This window comes from Microcaecilia unicolor, chromosome 1, assembly GCF_901765095.1.
Source record: "Microcaecilia unicolor chromosome 1, aMicUni1.1, whole genome shotgun sequence".
Classification (NCBI taxonomy): domain Eukaryota; kingdom Metazoa; phylum Chordata; class Amphibia; order Gymnophiona; family Siphonopidae; genus Microcaecilia; species Microcaecilia unicolor.
In genome coordinates, this window is record NC_044031.1 from 722629626 (window position 1) to 722649169 (window position 19544).

A 19544-nucleotide genomic window follows, 5' to 3' on the forward strand; every position below is an offset into this window, starting at 1 on the left:
GCACAGACATTAGTCAAAGAGGAATTAATTTATTGTTCAACTTGATTATTCACTTTTCATCCTAAATGGATCTTTAAAATAAAGTGCATACAGTATATAGCAATTATCATAAGCATAAAACTACGGGCCCTGTTTACTAAGCTGCGTTATAGGCGAATTAACATTTTAACACATGTTAACCATGTACACGCATTAACAGTGTAAGTGCCTACAATATCCCTATAGGTGCCTACACAGCGCACGCGTTGATTGTAGGTGCATTAAAAACGCTAATGCGCCTTAGTAAACAGGGCCCTAAGATTACTGAGCAAAAAGCCACATTTTAAGAATTAAAGCCAAATTTTAAGATTTTTCTTAAAATCTGTAACTTTCTTCAGATCAAATTATTATTATTAGGATTTATTATTAGGATTTGCCAGTGGGACCATAATTTATAACTTATATAAATAAAGGCAATATATCAGGGAGGTGGCAAATTCTCAAATTTTGTCAAGTAGCCTAATATAACTTTCCAGAACTCTGACTTTTAGAAGAAAAGTAATTTTTAAAGTAAGTTAGTACACAGATGTTTATATTGCAGTACTTTGTAAAGATATTATCAAGTTTTAGTTTTATCTACATTTCTTTTTTTTTTTTTTTTTTTCAAGAAATGATTTTTATTGGAGCCAGTGCAACAATCATGAGTAAAAATGCAGTCAGCTAGATTACAATAATACAACTGATTAAATTATGCAAAGTGGTCAATAGATGAGACAGAAATATTACAGTGCCATCATGGAGAAAATAAATCAGCTGCAGAGACCTGCTAATAATAAACTATCAAACCAACAATCTGTGCCTTAGTTGAGATGCTTATCATCTATGTATCTAGATAGATATAGATATCCCTTATACTAAACCCTTATACCCGGACCCCCCCAAGTCCCACCTGTCACCATTCCCTTGGCTCACTCTAGAGTATGAAATTGTAACAATTGTTTCTTTAAGTCCCAATATTCGGCTTTCTTATTCTTGTCTTTACTCTTCATTTTTAATTCCCGTGTTGCCACCTCAGACATGTTTTTTGCCCCATTGATATAATTTGAATTTATAAAGATCAGTGTTGGATTGTGCTTGCTGTGACAGCAAATCATCTATTTGCTTCCTTAATACCAAATATCTCTGCTTTTCTGCCTGATTTCCACCAATGCAGGCGCATCTACATCTGTTCAGATCTTTTGTAAGATAGAGCAGCATCAGGGATTGATATTTACGTTTAACAATAGTATACACTAATATTTTTTCCCTTAAAAGGACTTTTGCTGCTTCCCAGTATGTAAGGTTCGATACCTCTTTTGTGGTATTGGTACTTTTATAATTGTTCCAAGCCTCCCTGAAAAACTCTTTAACATTCTTATCATTATAGAGTATGTGGTTCATTTTCCAAATTTTATCTTGAGGTGTATCAAGCCATTTTAATTGCACCCAAACTGCTGAATAACCAGTAAAGACCACATCCACTATCTGGGACTGAGACAACTAGAGATGGTTTTTTCCCTTATAGGAAGTTAACACCTTTACAGCAGTCAGTTCTTTTAAATGGTGTAGGGAGCTTGCAGTCAAGTGAGGGGTCCTGGACTTTGTTAGTCTCAGCCAGAATAAAAGGACTGTCCCTGACTGATGCTATTTTGGCCAATATATCTGAAAAACCTGATGATTTCCTAGCACTATTTTCTTCCGCTGCAGCATACCGAAAAGGAAAAAAAGCACTGGTCCTTGGGGTCCTGTATAATCTTTGGAATGTCTAATGCTAGGGACTTCTGTAGCAAAATGCCCCCCCCCCCCCCCCCCCCCATGGTCAATAAGTTTAAGAATACCTCCCCAACCCAATCTGTTTGCAATTTTATATGCTGTCCTGGACTTAAATGAATTTCTTGTAAGAGAGCAATATTTACCCTCTCCCTCCTCAAATAAGACAGTCTGTGATTTTTTAATTGGGGAATGGAAGTGATCAACGTTAATTGACAAGAATTTTAGTAGCCAATTCCATTTTTCTGGGTTGTAAAAGGTTAAAAACATATATGTTTGCCTGATGTGCAGCCTGTCAGGGTCTCCCAGCTGAACCCCGTCAGAGCCATCAATAGTGCTAGCAGTGAGCTATTTCCCCTCTCCCAGTCCCCTACTTCTCCCTTCCCAAAATGGCCCTCCCTCCCACAGATCCCCCTCCATCCTTCTACCACAGACATGCTCTCACATGTTGCCAAGAACAACACAACCACCTATCTCATAAATGCACAAGTGGCTTGTGATGAAACAGGGGACTTACGGCTGTGACTTCTTATGTGAATGTATGACATATTTGTTCCCCAGTGCATTTCCCTTGATTGGCCAGCAGATGGTGACTTTTTTTTTTTTTGTAAAGCTGTTACAGAAGTGACCGTTTTTTCCCACCTGAGCTGTAAGGAAATCTTTAGTCTCAGTATGGGAGCACAGAGGTAATAATCTCTGTCCTGAGACCCTGTTCAAGGCTTGTGAGCAGTTATTATCCTGAAATTCCTCAGCACTACTCAGGTAGTGACAAAGTGTTTAAACAGTTTTAATATTGATCCTTATTCAGTTACCTGTTTTATTGTCTGTTACTTTTCCATCTGTTTTATATGGTTCACTGTTCTAATTCTGTGACAGTAAACTTTGTTAGTTTATTGGCTCTGTTGTCCTGGACTGACTATATATCCTGGTGGTTTGTGTATTGGATCTGTGGGTGCTTTTCAGGAACTGTGGGACCCCTGAGAGTGTGGCCTCAGTAACCTAGAAATCATCTGGAATAACTTGAGTGTGGGAGACTCGCCCAGAGGCAAGTGGGACTCAGTCAGTGGGGTGGAGGGTGCTAGTATAGAGCACAAGCAGCAGGTGCAGGTGGACCTCAGGAGTGCTAAGGGCAGATCCTCCAGGTGTCCGCAGGGTTAACCCCAGGTGGGTGCTAGGTGTTTTGTGACATGACCATATTCCACAACCCTAAAAACCCGAATCCTCCTCACAGTGTCCACACACACCTACTAAAAAACAGTAAACAAGATCCCAGTTACAGCTCCCCTTCCCCCAATAGAAAAACTGTCCTCATGCAACCATGATAAAGACAGTATTGACAAAATAGATATCAGTAACAGAATCCTTCATGTTACATTGTGAAATGCAAGAAGCTTAAGTGTGCAAGGCAGAGGATTAAAGAAAATAGGAGTTTAGGAAATCACCAGTTCCAGTTATAGTGCATTATAACTTAGAAGTGCAGATATACTTCACCCCATTCTACACTCCTAGTAACTCATCTTTCACTTATATGGCACTGCACGCACGCCAAGCAGGCTGAGATTCTATAAAAAATAGAGAAACCTATCATAAGTTTTAATTCTGGTCCCATTAGTGATTCTTGTACACAAAAGGTGCTTATTGCCATCTTCCGCAACACAGCAGGGCCCAGAAGAAGAGTGTTATGGCGGGAAATGTGAGCCCTTGTGCCCCGACTGAGCACGGCGAAGCTGGAGTGACACCACACTCGGTCAGGCAGCCAGACAACCCCTAGCTTCACCTGGGAAGTGACCGCCGTTCCATGAGAGTTGAGCCCTCAGGTGCGGGCAGCCACCAGGACTTCTGGAACCAGCGGGGTTGCACGGCCACCGACCCGACAGGCGAGAGCAAACAGTCCAGGAACAAAGGGGTCAGCAGTGCAGCGAGTAATCAGGAAACAGTCCGAGGTCTGGGCAGGCAGCAACCCAATGCGAAGTCAAAAAACAATCCAAGGTCTGGTACACAGAAAACACTGGAACAAGGTAGCCGTCCAGGAACACGGGACGAGAACCACGACCTCTATGCAGCAGAAGCCAAAGCATGGAAGGACTGGAAGCAGGGCTTTAAATAGTACAGGAATTAGGCTCAACCATGTGCAGCTGTTCCAAGATGGCTGCCCCCATCAGAGGAGATGCTCAACGCCCAAATATGGGCTTCCTTCCTGAAGCAGCTCAGCTCCAAGATGGCTGCCACCACCTGAGACGCCCATCATCAAGATGGCCGCCCTAACCTGGAGATACCCACATCCAAGATGGCCGCCACATCCTCGAATGCCCATACCCTGCACAAGCAGACTGCACCTCAGGAGGAGTGTAGCAAAGCGTAACAAAGAGTCAGTAGAGCAAGCGCACAGGACTTAACGCCTCAGCTTCCCAGATTCCACTGTGTCCCTTGTGGCCTTAGTGCTTCAGCCCCTCCACAAACATCTTTAATGCCTCAAATGAGTAAAAGATGGTGGAGTGATTGTTACAGGTGACTTAGCTGGGTAAGACTCAGAAAACTGAATACCCCATTAGTGTAATTCTGAACAATGGCACTATAGCTCTCCGGCTTGCCAGCACTCCAGCCAAAAAGTCATTAAATAACAAGATCTTCTGACCTTGATACTATGTCTACAGGCTGCAATCATTATGTGTTCCTTTACAGCATAGTTAAGAATAGGCACAGTTACAGGCCACAGTCTTTGTTCGCTGTCCTTCCAAGGCCTGATTCTATGAACACAATCCACTTCTATAGATATGCCATCCGCATTTATGCCCACTTTTTATGATGACCATGTTTTGACAAGAGACTTGATATCCTGATCTTTAACAGCTTCTCTGCTAATATGAATGTTATTTCAATGACCTTGGTTCTCTTAGTACTCGACTCTTTCTACAATCATATTTGCCCTGCCCAGTTGGGTCGACAGCATATCTGTGCGATCTTCTTGTTGACCCAGGCTTTGCTCCATCTGCATCAGCCATCTGCCATGGCTATCGATGCTCTCCTTCAGCTCATCGATGGAAGCCTGTATTTTTGAGAGCTGCTTATCCAGGATCGCTGAAAAATGCTGGGTTAGTTCTCTTATGGACTCTTCCTGCGTGCTAACAATCAGCCCTGTACTCTCCACCACCAGTTATGTCGTTCTTGCTCTTGTCTTTTGTGGGCCGCAGGGTCCTCAGTGACATTCCTGGTGAAAACAACATGACCCGCACCTGATAATCTTGCCAAATGCCTTCAGCACACTGTGGTCATTTGGTGGTTGAAATTGAGGTGTCGAACAATGCTTATATCCATAGATTTCTAGGGTTTTTAGGGTGAAAAGAGCAGAGCCGGGTGTAGGAGCCTCTGCTGATTAGCCTGTTATCAAGTGACTCCCCCCCCCCCCCCCCATTTCATATATATTCTTAGAGAATTGGAATCAGATTTTGGATTTAGCTCATGTCTTTACTCAGAAGTTGAATGCATGTTACATTCAGGTAGTGTATGTAGGGAAGTGTATGTAATGCTTCATCTAAAATAATTTATCTGAGTGGAGTGGCCTAGTGGTTGGGGTGGTGGACTTTGGTCCTCGGGAACTGAGGAACTGAGTTTGATTCCCACTTCACGCACAGGCAGCTCCTTGTGACTCTGGGCAAGTCACTTAACCCTCCATTGCCCCATGTAAGTCGCATTGAGCCTGCCATGAGTGGGAAAGCGCGGGGTACAAATGTAAAAAAAACAAAAAATATCAAAAATAGGATGACAATACAACAGTATTTTGCAAAACAAACATTTTGGATGACTGAGAAAGGTAAACTGTTATATACTTTAAAATGAAAAAAAAATATGGGTCTTCATTTAGGATGTATAGGTTTGTGTTTTAGCACAGTTTTGCCTCAGAGAACATATATTTCACCATCTCTAACTGGTAAAGTAGAAATACCAATAGTTCCACTTATTTGTTAGTTTTAGCTTGTACTTCCATTTCTTTAGTCCTGAAATAACATAGCAGTTATTTTTCAGTGCACAGCAGTAGCAGAAAAACATCTCCAATTGAAGATATTCAGCAGGAAGATTCCAAAGCAGCCTTACTAACGGTTAGTGAACTGTACTTGATTTGCAAATAGTCAGAAATGTAATTTCTAATTCCCCCTTCCTTTCTGGAATGTCCATCATCTTTAGTTTAGTTCATAGTTCACCGTTATTTGTTGCACCGCAAATTATATAAAAGAATCAAAGTGGTTTACAAGAATATTTGGGGAGATGAAAGGGAAAGTACAGTAGGTGTCCTAGGTTATGTGCCAAGTAATTAAATATAGGGGATGGAGTAAAGAAATGTTGCATTAATACTGCTTAAACTAAAACTGAAATTTTAACATAGTAAAATTAGAAAGATACAAACATTGTAAGAAGTTAAAAAGATACCATAGTGAGGCAGAAAAGAATGGGTATAAGTGGGGTAAATCAGGGACAGGTGTTGGATTAAGTGGATGGGTATACTGCTTTGAAAAGGTGTGCTTTAAGTAAAGATTTAATAAAATAAAACGTGGAAAACAAAATAAGATGATACCTTTTTTTATTGGATATAATACATTTCTTGATTAGCTTTCGACGGTTGCCCTTCTTCGTCAGATCGGAAATAAGCAAATGTTGGTAGATGACAGTATATATAAGTAAAACATCAAAGCATTCCAGTGACAGTCTAACAGGATGGGGGTGGATAGGTGAGAGACAGTAAGAGTTGGGTGGATGAGGGACAGGGAGATATGCATGGAGACAAGAAATGTATTATGTCCAATAAAAAGGTATCATGTTTTTTCCATGTTTTATTTTGGTTTATTTGTATTGATTACCTTTAAAAGTGGAATAACATGGCTACCACACCTCTTTACTCAAGTAAAGATTTAAATCTAATAATTTTGAGTGAAGATCAAGGGGAAGGGAATTCAAGAGGAAAGGAACAAGGCTGAAACGGGGAGAGTGAGCAAGATGTGAGTGTATCTGTAAAAAGGAAGGAATTACTAAAAGATACTGGTAGTAGAGTGAAGAATGAGATGGAACGAATGGAGTCAGAAAACAGAAGATGAGATGGAATGCTAGAGTGCAGGATGTGATGAGCTAGCATGAGGATCTAAAAATAGTCCTGTAGTGAATAGGGAGCAATTGGTCCTTTCATAAGAAGCACTATCATAATTTTTTGGCACCGTAAATTAGTTTGACAGCGGTATTTAGTTTTGAATAGAGAGCAGGCAGCATGAGCATATAAAAAGGTTTTTGTTCCATGCATGAGATGTGAGCAGAGAAAGAAAGACGGTTATCAAGAGTGACCCCCTCAATATTTTGATTGAGTCCTTAAGAGGTATCTGAGTGTTATGTATAATGGGAGGAGAAGGATGTGTGTGTGTGTGTGGGGGGGGGGGGGGGGGGGGCTGCAGAATGAGAATACAATGGCCACAGTCTTAGAACTATTTAATTTCAAATGGTTATTAGAAAGTCAATCAACAATCAAGTTCAATTTAAGCAAAATTTCAGAAATAGCCTGATGTTTAATAAAATCAGACGAAGGGTAAAGGGTCATGGACTTGATATACTGTCTTTCTGTGGTACAGCCAAAGCTGTTTATATATTCTAAGCAGGTATTTTCTCTGTCCCTGCTGGGCTCACAATCTGAGCTTTTGTACCTGGAACAATAGAGGGTTAAGTGACTTGCCCATGGTCACAAGGAGCTGCAGTGACAATTGAACTCAGTTCCCCAGACTCTCAGCCCACTGCACTAATCATTAGGCCACTCCTCCGGCAAGGTACTGAATAAGCTAGAGTTGTAAATTCAAGTATTATGCCATTGGCGAGAGTGCCATGGTGCATTATAAATCAAAGCTGTCTCCTATTCAGTAATGGTATTCTTTTCTTTTGGATATTTGTACATCACTTTATCTTTTTGAGGAAAGGCGATTAAGTTCTAATAAATCAAATCAAAAGCTGATGTCTGTGTGAATAGTTAATAATGATCAGAGGGTGACTGGACCATGAAATATCAGTGGGAGCAATTGAGGTAGGATCTCAAGAAAGAGTGGTCTTTATTGTGAGCAGTAAAATAAATATATTGATTGGACTCAAAATCATTCATAAGTACATAAGTACATAAGTAGTGCCATACTGGGAAAGACCAAAGGTCCATCTAGCCCAGCATCCTGTCACCGACAGTGGCCAATCCAGGTCAAGGGCACCTGGCACGCTCCCCAAACGTAAAAACATTCCAGACAAGTTATACCTAAAAATGCGGAATTTTTCCAAGTCCATTTAATAGCGGTCTATGGACTTGTCCTTTAGGAATCTATCTAACCCCTTTTTAAACTCCGTCAAGCTAACCGCCCGTACCACGTTCTCCGGCAACGAATTCCAGAGTCTAATTACACGTTGGGTGAAGAAAAATTTTCTCCGATTCGTTTTAAATTTACCACACTGTAGCTTCAACTCATGTCCTCTAGTCCTAGTATTTTTGGATAGCGTGAACAGTCGCTTCACATCCACCCGATCCATTCCACTCATTATTTTATACACTTCTATCATATCTCCCCTCAGCCGTCTCTTCTCCAAGCTAAAAAGCCCTAGCCTTCTCAGCCTCTCTTCATAGGAAAGTCGTCCCATCCCCACTATCATTTTCGTCGCCCTTCGCTGTACCTTTTCCAATTCTACTATATCTTTTTGAGATACGGAGACCAGTACTGAACACAATACTCCAGGTGCGGTCGCACCATGGAGCGATACAACGGCATTATAACATCCGCACACCTGGACTCCATACCCTTCCTAATAACACCCAACATTCTATTCGCTTTCCTAGCCGCAGCAGCACACTGAGCAGAAGGTTTCAGCGTATCATCGACGACGACACCCAGATCCCTTTCTTGATCCGTAACTCCTAACGCGGAACCTTGCAAGACGTAGCTATAATTCGGGTTCCTCTTACCCACATGCATCACTTTGCACTTGTCAACATTGAACTTCATCTGCCACTTGCACGCCCAATCTCCCAGTCTCGCAAGGTCCTCCTGTAATCGTTCACATTCCTCCTGCGACTTGACGACCCTGAATAATTTTGTGTCATCGGCGAATTTAATTACCTCACTAGTTATTCCCATCTCTAGGTCATTTATAAATACATTAAAAAGCAACGGACCCAGCACAGACCCCTGCGGGACCCCACTAACTACCCTCCTCCACTGAGAATACTGGCCACGCAATCCTACTCTCTGCTTCCTATCTTTCAACCAGTTCTTAATCCATAATAATACCCTACCTCCGATTCCATGACTCTGCAATTTCTTCAGGAGTCTTTCGTGCGGCACTTTGTCAAACGCCTTCTGAAAATCCAGATATACAATATCAACCGGCTCCCCATTGTCCACATGTTTGCTTACCCCCTCAAAAAAATGCATTAGATTGGTGAGGCAAGACTTCCCTTCACTAAATCCGTGCTGACTTTGTCTCATCAGTCCATGTTTTTGTATATGCTCTGCAATTTTATTCTTAATAATAGCCTCCACCATCTTGCCCGGCACCGACGTCAGACTCACCGGTCTATAATTTCCCGGATCTCCTCTGGAACCCTTCTTAAAAATCGGAGTAACGTTGGCTACCCTCCAGTCTTCCGGTACTACACTCGATTTTAGGGACAGATTGCATATTTCTAACAGTAGCTCCGCAAGTTCATTTTTTAGTTCTATTAATACTCTGGGATGAATACCATCAGGTCCCGGTGATTTACTACTCTTCAGCTTGCTGAACTGACCCATTACATCCTCCAAGGTTACAGAGAATTCGTTTAGTTTCTCCGACTCCCCCGCTTCAAATATTCTTTCCGGCACCGGTGTCCCCCCCAAATCCTCCTCGGTGAAGACCGAAGCAAAGAATTCATTTAATTTCTCCGCTACGGCTTTGTCCTCCCTGATCGCCCCTTTAACACCATTTTCGTCCAGCGGCCCAACCGACTCTTTGGCCGGTTTCCTGCTTTTAATGTATCTAAAAAATTTTTACTATGTATTTTTGCTTCCAACGCTAATTTCTTCTCAAAGTCCTTTTTTGCCCTCCTTATCTCCGCTTTGCATTTGGCTTGGCATTCCTTATGATCTATCCTGTTACTTTCAGTTGGTTCTCTTCTCCACTTTCTGAAGGATTGTTTTTTGGCTCTAATGACTTCCTTTATCTTACTGTTTAGCCACGCCGGCTGACGTTTAGTCTTTTTTCCCTTTTTTCTAATACGTGGAATATATTTGTCCTGAACCTCCAGGATGGTGTTTTTAAACAGCATCCACGCCTGACGCAAGTTTTTTACTCTGCGAGCTGCTCCTTTCAGTCTTTTTTTCACCATTTTTCTCATTTTGTCGTAATCACCTTTTCTATAGTTAAACGCTAGCGTACTTGATTTCCTAGTTTCACTTCCTTCAATGCCAATATCAAAACCGATCATATTATGATCACTGTTATCAAGCGGCCCTCGTACCGTTACCCCCTGCACTAGATCATGAGCACCACTAAGGACTAAGTCTAGTATTTTTCCTTCTCTTGTCGGCTCCTGAACTAGCTGTTCCATGAAGCTGTCCTTGATTTCATCAAGAAATCTTATGTCCCTTGCGTGTACAGATGTTACATTAACCCAGTCTATATGCGGGTAATTGAAATCCCCCATTATTATTGTGTTGCCCAGTTTGTTTGTGTCCCTGATTTCCTTTAACATTTCCGCATCCGTCTGTTCGTCCTGGCCAGGCGGACGGTAGTACACTCCTATCACTATCCTTTTCCCCTTTGCACATGGAATTTCAATCCACAGTGATTCCAAGGAGTGTTTTGTTTCCTGCAGAATTTTCAATCTATTTGATTCAAGGCTCTCGTTAATATACAATGCTACCCCTCCACCAATCCGATTCACCCTATCACTACGATATAATTTGTACCCCGGTATGACAGTGTCCCACTGGTTATCCTCCTTCCACCAGGTCTCAGAGATGCCTATTATATCTAATTTTTCATTTAGTGCAATATATTCTAACTCCCCCATCTTATTTCTTAGGCTCCTGGCATTCGCATATAGACATTTCAAACTATGTTTGTTGTTCCTAAGTACATCATGCTTAGTACTTGACAGTATTAATTGGCAATCTTTTGTCTGATTTTTATTGTTATTTAAGGATACCCGATCTACTACAATCTCTTTTGCAACCTCACTATCAGGATACTCTATCTTCCCTGTTATGGTGATATCTTTGAAAGATACCTTATCCCGAACCATGCTCTTTTGAGCGACTGTCGGCCTTCCCCCCATTTCTAGTTTAAAAGCTGCTCTATCTCCTTCTTAAACGCCGATGCCAGCAGCCTGGTCCCACTCTGGTTAAGATGGAGCCCATCCTTTCGGAATAGGCTCCCCCTTCCCCAGAATGTTGCCCAGTTCCTAACAAATCTAAAGCCCTCCTCCCTGCACCATCGTCTCATCCACGCATTGAGACTCTGGAGCTCTGCCTGTCTCTTGGGCCCTGCGCGTGGCACAGGTAGCATTTCAGAAAATGCTACCCTGGAGGATCTGGATTTCAGCTTTCTACCTAAGAGCCTAAATTTTGCTTCCAGAACCTCTCTCCCACATTTTCCTATGTCATTAGTACCCACATGTACCAAGACAGCCGTCTCCTCCCCAGCACTATATAAAATCCTATCTAGGTGACGCGTGAGGTCCGCCACCTTCGCACCAGGCAGGCAAGTCACCAGGCGATCCTCACGTCCACCAGCCACCCAGCTATCTATATGCCTAATGATCGAATCACCAAGTACAACAGCTGTCCTAACCTTTCCCTCCCGGGCAATATTTGGAGATATATCCTCGGTGCGAAAGGATAGTACATCCCCTGGTGGGCAGGTCCTGGCTACAGGAGTACTTCCTACTTCACCAGGGTGATGCTCTCCTTCTAGGAGACCTCCCTCCTCCAAGGTAGCACAGGGGCTACCTGACTGGAGGTGGGACTTCTCTACAACATCCCTGTAGGTCTCCTCTATGTACCTCTCTGTCTCCCTCAGCTCCATCAAGTCTGCTACTCTAGCCTCAAGAGAACGGACACGTTCTCCGAGAGCTAGGAGCTCTTTGCATCGGGCACACACATATGACACCTCACCAATTGGGAGATAATCATACATGTGACACTCAATGCAAAAGACTGGATAGCACCCCTCTCGCTGCTGGACTGCTGACTCCATCTTAGTGTTTTTTGAGTTTTTCCGTAATTTAAAACTTGCTAAAGTATTAAGGATATCAGCCTGTCACTAACTTACAGTTCCTCCTTTAAACCCCAATCTTCAAGTTCCGAAAGCACAAGCAAAATTTGTTCACTTACCAGAGAAATATCCTCTTCTCCCAGAACTTATTAGAAGGAAAGCTGGGCACCTCTCAACCAAGAAAAGGCTTACCAGGGGTTAGGCCGAAGCCAGCATTCCTCCCCCTGAGGGTCACCTGATCTTGGCTAAGAAGTACCTGGTAGCTCATGAAAGGCAAAACATCTAGGCAAAAGAGAGTCTGTAGGAATATTAATATCCCCAAGAACAATAAAGTTGGGAAGCTGAAAAGCAAAGCCTGAGGCAAACCCTGATATTTTATCAAGAAAGGCATGGGTCCCTCCTGGAGAACAATAGAGAAAGAAGCAAATTACAAGCCCAGGAGTAGTTAAGTTGAATTAATAGAAGTTGTACTGAGAATGAGAACAAGAGAGAGGTACGAAATAGCTAAAATAGAGGAATAAATAACCTCCTCCACTTCTGTCTGACCTAAATTTGGAATAGAAGAGAGTAAGCATTACAGACAGCAGGTGACTTGCCATCTTTCAGTCAGGTTTCTGTGACACGGAATAGCTGTAGGTTATATTTATTTATTTATTTATTGCATTTGTATCCCACATTCCCCCACCTATTTGCAGGCTCAATGTGGCTTATATAGATTTGTTGACATTATCGTAACAATATATCAGATACAGTTAGTAATGTGTGACGAATCGGGTCATAGATTAGTGTGGAATCGGTTCATAGATTAGTGTGGATTTTGTTTTCAGTGAACAAACATTGAGTAGACCAGTCCTAGTAGAGAGCAAAAGGCAGTGGACTGCAAATTCTCAAAGGATAAACTGTGGTGAGGGTTAGTTAAAGATACTGGGAGGAGACATTTAGGTCTGACCAACTGATAGTGGGGTCTGCAGGCTGATCACTGTTTAAGCAAGCAATGCCTTTGGGGCCCAGTGAACAAAAACTGGGTTAGAAGAGGGAAGAAGCCCCATAGAGGAAGGCAATATGTCAGAAAAAGAGATGTCAAAAGAGAACAATTATAGGAGCACACAAAGGAGCTTGCCTGCTCTTTGTTCACGAGCTACAAGAGGAGCTTTGTTTTATTTGAGGAAACGGGGGTTTGTGGAAGGAGCTTTTTCAGTTACACTGGGAGGCAGAAGATATCAGTTCAATAAATTACCTTGGGGAATTTGTCCTCAATTTGACACCTGCTGTTTGCCACAGACATTTTTTTGGCTTATTTTATGCACATATAGGGCACTGGGAAAAATATGCACTCGGCGCTATTTTATAAAGAGTGCTAAGGGCCGAGCACTCTTTATAGAATAGCACTTAATGCAGATTCCTGCTACCAGAGTATACCAACTGAAGCCGGATGTAAATCCTAGTATGCAAGTTGAGTGTGCAACCACCAAATTCAATAACACTGTGTGTAATGTTCTGGAACACCCCTGACCCACCCATTTTCTTCTCATGGCCATGCCCCCTTTTGGGTTGCTTGCAAGAAGATTTAGGTGTGGTTCTTTATAGAATTGTGCATGCCAATTAACACCAATAATTAGCAGCCAATTAAGTATTGCAACTAATTTAATTACGTGCGCAACTCAGGATCATGCCTAAATGTGGGCGACCTTTATAGAATTTACAGGCTAGTGTATTTTCAAAATTATGTATGTAAATGCAGATCCCTCCTCATCCTCACCCCTGGGAATGCTTGCATGTAACTTTTTGTGCTTTTCAGATGTACAGTTTTATAGGGGCCTGTTTCCATACTCAAAACACTGGTATATGTGCAGAAATGGTTTTTTAAAACTTCACTTGAAAACTTTTCTTATAGAGTGGACATATTCTATTTCCCGTTGCTAAGATGGACTTACAGGGAAGCCAAATTATTGTTTACGGTTATGAATGTGAAAATTATATATTTTTTTAGCACTGATGTTTTGATTTTTTTTTTAATGTATTAAAGGACTGGTTACAGGGAAGGCCATCTTCAAGCAATAATCAGATGTGAGTAGCTTCTATGATCTTTCTTCCCTTACTGACTTAATATAATTTTTATTTATTTATTTATGCATTCTTGTATCCCACTATTATCCAAAAACAAGTTTCGGTTCAAAGTGGCTTACAATTTACATTTTGGTGGAGTTCCAATAGTGGTGTGCAATGTTGAGAGGGCATCTATAGTTCGTGTGGTTATTCATAGAGTTTTTGAAAAGATAGACTTGAAGTGGAAAAGGTAGTGATAGCCTTTGTTCAATTGAAGAATTTTGGTAATATTTATTCATATAGTTTTTAAAGAGGTAGATTTGAAAGGAAGACATCAATATCTTTGTGATTAGTTATAGAATGTTTTGAAGAGGTAGGTTTTCATTTCTTTTCTGAATTGGAGGAGATTTGTGATACTTTTTATGGTTTTTGGTATCGAGTTCCACCACTCGGAACCCATATTGGTGGCGGTAAGGGCTCAGGCTTGCACTGGTTTTAATATTAATGCAGGCCTATTTCTTGGCCCATTTAAAAATTGGCTTTTTCCCAGCCACGGTAAAAAAATAGCCCAGCGTGTGCCTAAAAGACGCGCCCATACGACCACAGGCCACTTTTTACCACGGCTTTTTAAAAGGATCCCAAAGACAAATAACATAGAGTAATATGAGCAAGATAAAAAATAAAGGTGGCTAACTTAAGGAAAAATTTTATGTGGGGCCTTCAGTTTCCTCCTCTGGATGTGATCCGATTAGTGTCTACTAAGAAACAAGCTTTCAGTTTGCAGGCCCAAAACTATGGAATAATTTGCCTGCTAGTTTGCAGAAGGAGATCAAATATTTATGCTTTCAGAAACTATTAAAAGCATGGGTGGTTGTGTGAATTTTTGGGGAATAAGCTTGGAGGGTAATTTTATAATGTATTAAATATATTCTCTGTTTCATTTTGTAATTTATTTATTAGAATTTATGTAACTGGCCTTGGTGCAATTGTTATTGCAAATAGTGGTGTATCAAGTTTAATAAATTAATTGAATAATGATGTAGAAAATAGTGGTGTTTTAATATTTTAGTGTTCTTACAGACAGATACTAATATATATTCTGTATGTACATTAGTATCTGTAAGGAGCAGAAGTGTTGCACTCTGAAGAAGGAAAACAAAATAAGCAAGCATTGTAGCATGCTTTTGTTTCTGAACAGAAATGGTTTAAAATGAACTAATAAATATTTATTTTTCAGACCTCCTCAAGAAGATGCATTGAATGGTAAGTTTTCCTTTTATCTTTACAAAGTATGATAAAAGGCTTTTAATTATAGTCTTAATGTGTGGTGATAAAATAATAGGTCTAGTCCTATGTAGAAGTAAAAGGGGTTAAAAAAAACCTTTCATTTTCAGGATATATCAAATTATAATTTAGTATGAACAAAATTTTAATGATGATATCTAGGGCGTGAAAATATCATTCATTTGTTCATTAGTGAAAAGTGTGTGAATGAGATTTTTTTTTTTTTTTTAGATTTTATTTTTTCTGGCTGAACATTCAAACACATTGCCCTTCCTGTACCTCAACTCCATTATTCTCCTCCTCCACCTCCAATACTCTGCCCAATCCATTTTATTGTTCTTGAAGCAGGAGCTTTGCAGGACGAGGAGACCCTGTGCTCTCTGAGACTACAGTCTCTGTACCTATTAGCAGCTAGGACTGGGCCCCCATCAAAATCTTACACTCATCTACTTCTATAGTAGTGATGACAATGAGGAGCATGAACGGAAACATTTAGTACATAAGTATTGCCATACTGGGACAGACCAAAGGTCCATCAAGCCCAGCATCCTGTTTCCAACAGTGGCCAATCCAGGCCACAAATACCTAGCAAGATCCCAAAAAAGTACAAAACATTTTATACTGCTTATCCCAGAAATAGTGGATTGTCCCCCAGTCCATTTAATGATGGTCTATGGACTTTTCCTTTAGGAAGCCATCCAAACCTTTTTTAAACTCCGCTAAGCTAACCGCCTTTACCACATTCTCTGGCAACAAATTCCAGAGTTCAATTACACATTGAGTGAAGAAAAATTTCTATGATTCGTTTTAAATTTACTACATTGTAGCTTCATTGCATGCCCCCTAGTCCTAGTATTTTTGGAAAGTGTAAACAGACGCTTCATATCTACCTGTTCAACTCCACTCATTATTTTATAGACCTCTATCATATCTCCCCTCAGCCACCTTTTCTCCAATCCAAAGAGCCCTAGCTGCTTTAGCCTTTCCTCATAGGGAAGTCGTCCCATCCTCTTTATCATTTTCGTCGCCCTTCTCTGTACCTTTTCTGAATCCACTATATCTTTTTTGAGATGCGGTGACCAGAATTGAACGCAATATTCGAGGTGCGGTCGCACCATGGAGCGATACAAAGGCATTATAACGTTCTCATTTTTGTTTTTCATTTCTTTCCTAATAATACCTAACATTCTATTTGCTTTCTTAGCTGCAGCAGCACACTGAGCAGAAGATTTCAACGTATCATCAACGATGACACCTAGATCCCTTTCTTGGTCTGTGACTCCTAATGTGGAACCTTGCATGACGTAGCTATAATTGGGGTTCCTCTTTCCCACATGCATCACTTTCCACTTGCTCACATTAAACGTCATCTGCCTTTTAGACGCCCAGTCTCGTAAGGTCCTCTTGTAATATTTCACAATCCTCCAGCGATTTAACGACTTTGAATAACTTTGTTAATTACCTCATTAGTTACTCCCATCTCTAGGTCATTTATAAATATGTTAAAAAGCAGCAGTCCCAGCACAGACCCCTGGGGAACCCCACTAACTACACTTCGTTATTGAGAATACCTCCCATTTAACCCTACTCTCTGTTTTCTATCTTTTACCAGTTTTTAATCCACAATAGTATACTACCTCATATCCCATGACTCTCCAATTTCCTCTGGAGTCTTTCATGAGGTACTTTGTGAAACACCTTCTGAAAATCCAGATACACAATATCAACCGGCTCACCTTTATTCACATGTTTGTTCACCCTTTCAAAGAAATGTAGTAGACTAGTGAGGCAAGATTTCCCTTCACTAAATCCATTTGTAGAAGAGAAATGGAGGCACTAGGGAGGGTTGAACCACACAGGCAAAAGAAAAGGAAAAAAACCCTTTATGGTAATCGAAACCGCACAAGGAAGAAGTAGGGGACGACCAAATGTCTTCCAGTACAATCACTGTTGAGTGCTGAGTTAAACACTTTAAAGAACAGTAAAGATACAACGAAAAATGGTGCTGCAAACCAGAGTGTTGAGAAAACACATCAATAGACAAACAGCTAAATGGTGCTATCATGAATCCAACGCAGGGAAACAGTGACTGACCCATGAGGCAGACTATCCTATCCGCTGAAAAACTGTCTCATGTCTGGTCATTTTTATGCTCAATAAAACTATGCATTTCATCTGTCGGAAGTCATTTGGATGTCCCCTACTTCTTCATAGGGTTGAATTAGAGGCATACAGGGAATGGGAGAGTGGAAGGAAGCAGACAATGGGGAAGAAGAGAGCTGTAGGGGCAGTGGTGGAGGGAAGGAGTTTGCTGGCCAGCAGAGTGAATATTCCCTTCTTTGACTGTAAATCTCAAATTTTTTAGTTTTATTTATTAGGATTTATTTACCGCCTTTTTGAAGGAATTCATTCAAGGTGGTGTACAGTAAGCCATCTCTCTCCTCTTCAATCTGTTCAAAATTCTGCTGCACGACTAATATTCCGCCAGTGTCGTTATGCTCATATTAGCCCTCTCCTCAAGTCACTTCACTGGCTTCCTATCCGTTTCCGCATACAGTTCAAACTCCTCTTATTGACCTATAAGTGCATTCATTCTGCAGCTTCTCAGTACCTCTCCACTCTCATCTCTCCCTACATTCCTCTCTGGGAACTCCGTTCACTGGGTAAATCTCTTTTATCTGCACCCTTCTCCTCCACTGCTAACTCCAAACTCCGTTCCTTTTATCTTGCTGCACCATATGCCTGGAATAGACTTCCTGAGCCGGTACGTCAAGCTCCATCTCTGGCCGTCTTCAAATCTAAGCTAAGAGCCCACCTTTTTGATGCTGCTTTTAACTCCTAACCCTTATTCACTTGTTCAGAACCCTTATCTTCCTCACTTTAATATTCCTTTATCTCTTGTTTGTCCTGTTTGTCCTAATTAGATTGTAAGCTCTGTCGAGCAGGGACTGTCTCTTCATGTTCAAGTATACAGCGCTGCGTACGTCTAGTAGCGCTTTAGAAATGATAAGTAGAAGATGATCGCGGCGCGCCCTGGGGGCCTTTAAATGTCAGAAGAAGGCGGGACACTGAGGGAACCGACAGCGCGAAGGGAAGGGAGACGTCGGCAGCGCTCCGCTTTCACAGACGCTGCTGCGACTGCAAGTAAAAGATTTAAAGGCCTCGGCGGCGCGGGGTGAGGGTAAGCACCGCGGCGGCGCCCTCCAGAGGTGCTTACCGCATCGGCACGGCCCTGATGGCATACTACTTGCAATGACAATGCAATATGTACTAGAACATTATAATTGGTAGTTAAGGGTAAGGCAAAGTTGTAACATATAGATGAGTAAGAAAGTAGGAAGAATTAGAAAGTAAGGTGATTGATTTGAAGAAAGTTGCACGTGAGGTCAGAGAGATGGTTAAATATTATCTCAGCTAGGGTAGGAGTGGATAAACATGTCCCGCTGCAGTATGTGCAGCCCAAGTCAATCCTTGTGTGTGTGAGTGAGACTAACAAGTTAGTTGCTTCTTCCGTTAAAGTCTTGGTTGAAGAGCCAAGCTTTCACCTGCTTCCTAAAGTAGAGGTGGTCGTGTGTTAAGCGGAGCCTTTCAGGCAATGCATTCCAGAGTGTGGGGGCTACTGAATTTCTGAAGCCCTGCTGATATCAGATTTAGTATTTCCAAATAATAAAGATACCTAAATGAAAACAGCCCACGTAATTTTACCATCAAAAACTCCCCCTCCTCCCCCAAAAAGTTGTAAAGTCATAATCCATGTACATTAATTTTTTTAAAATAACCTTTCTTGCTATTTTTTATTTTCTCTTTTATTTTATAAATGTATTAGATATAAAAGATCTTTAAAAAAGCTTATGTTTTCTTCTCATTTAATATTGAACAAGTTTAGAAATTATATGGATCAATGAGATTGTCCTGTGTCCTGATAGTGATCGGTTAGTGGATTTAATTTAGTGTCAGAAGGTGAGTTAAGGGTTTGGGTTGATCGATGGAAGCTTGTGCCCTTTCTGTTCACTGCCTTATTTATTAATGACTACCAAAAAATCCAGAAATGAAAATCAAAAAATAGTCAATCTCACAGCCGGTATATCAGATACCTAGAGAAATGCACAATCCTGGTAACACTTTTCTTTGAAAAGGGAACAAAAGAGAGTTCAGTATAGGCTGAA

At 41.2% G+C, this 19544-nt stretch overlaps 1 protein-coding gene across 1 annotated transcript in view; it reads left to right on the plus strand.

The window, feature by feature from the left end:
* The window catches only part of TRPM7 (transient receptor potential cation channel subfamily M member 7), a 397085-nt gene that overhangs the window by 286225 nt on the left and 91316 nt on the right, over nt 1-19544 (plus strand). Inside the window, exons 29-31 of the mRNA XM_030189594.1 lie at nt 5812-5885; nt 14075-14115; nt 15332-15357. Of these exons, the coding sequence (XP_030045454.1) occupies nt 5812-5885; nt 14075-14115; nt 15332-15357 (141 nt within the window). The remainder of the gene's footprint in view (nt 1-5811; nt 5886-14074; nt 14116-15331; nt 15358-19544) is intronic.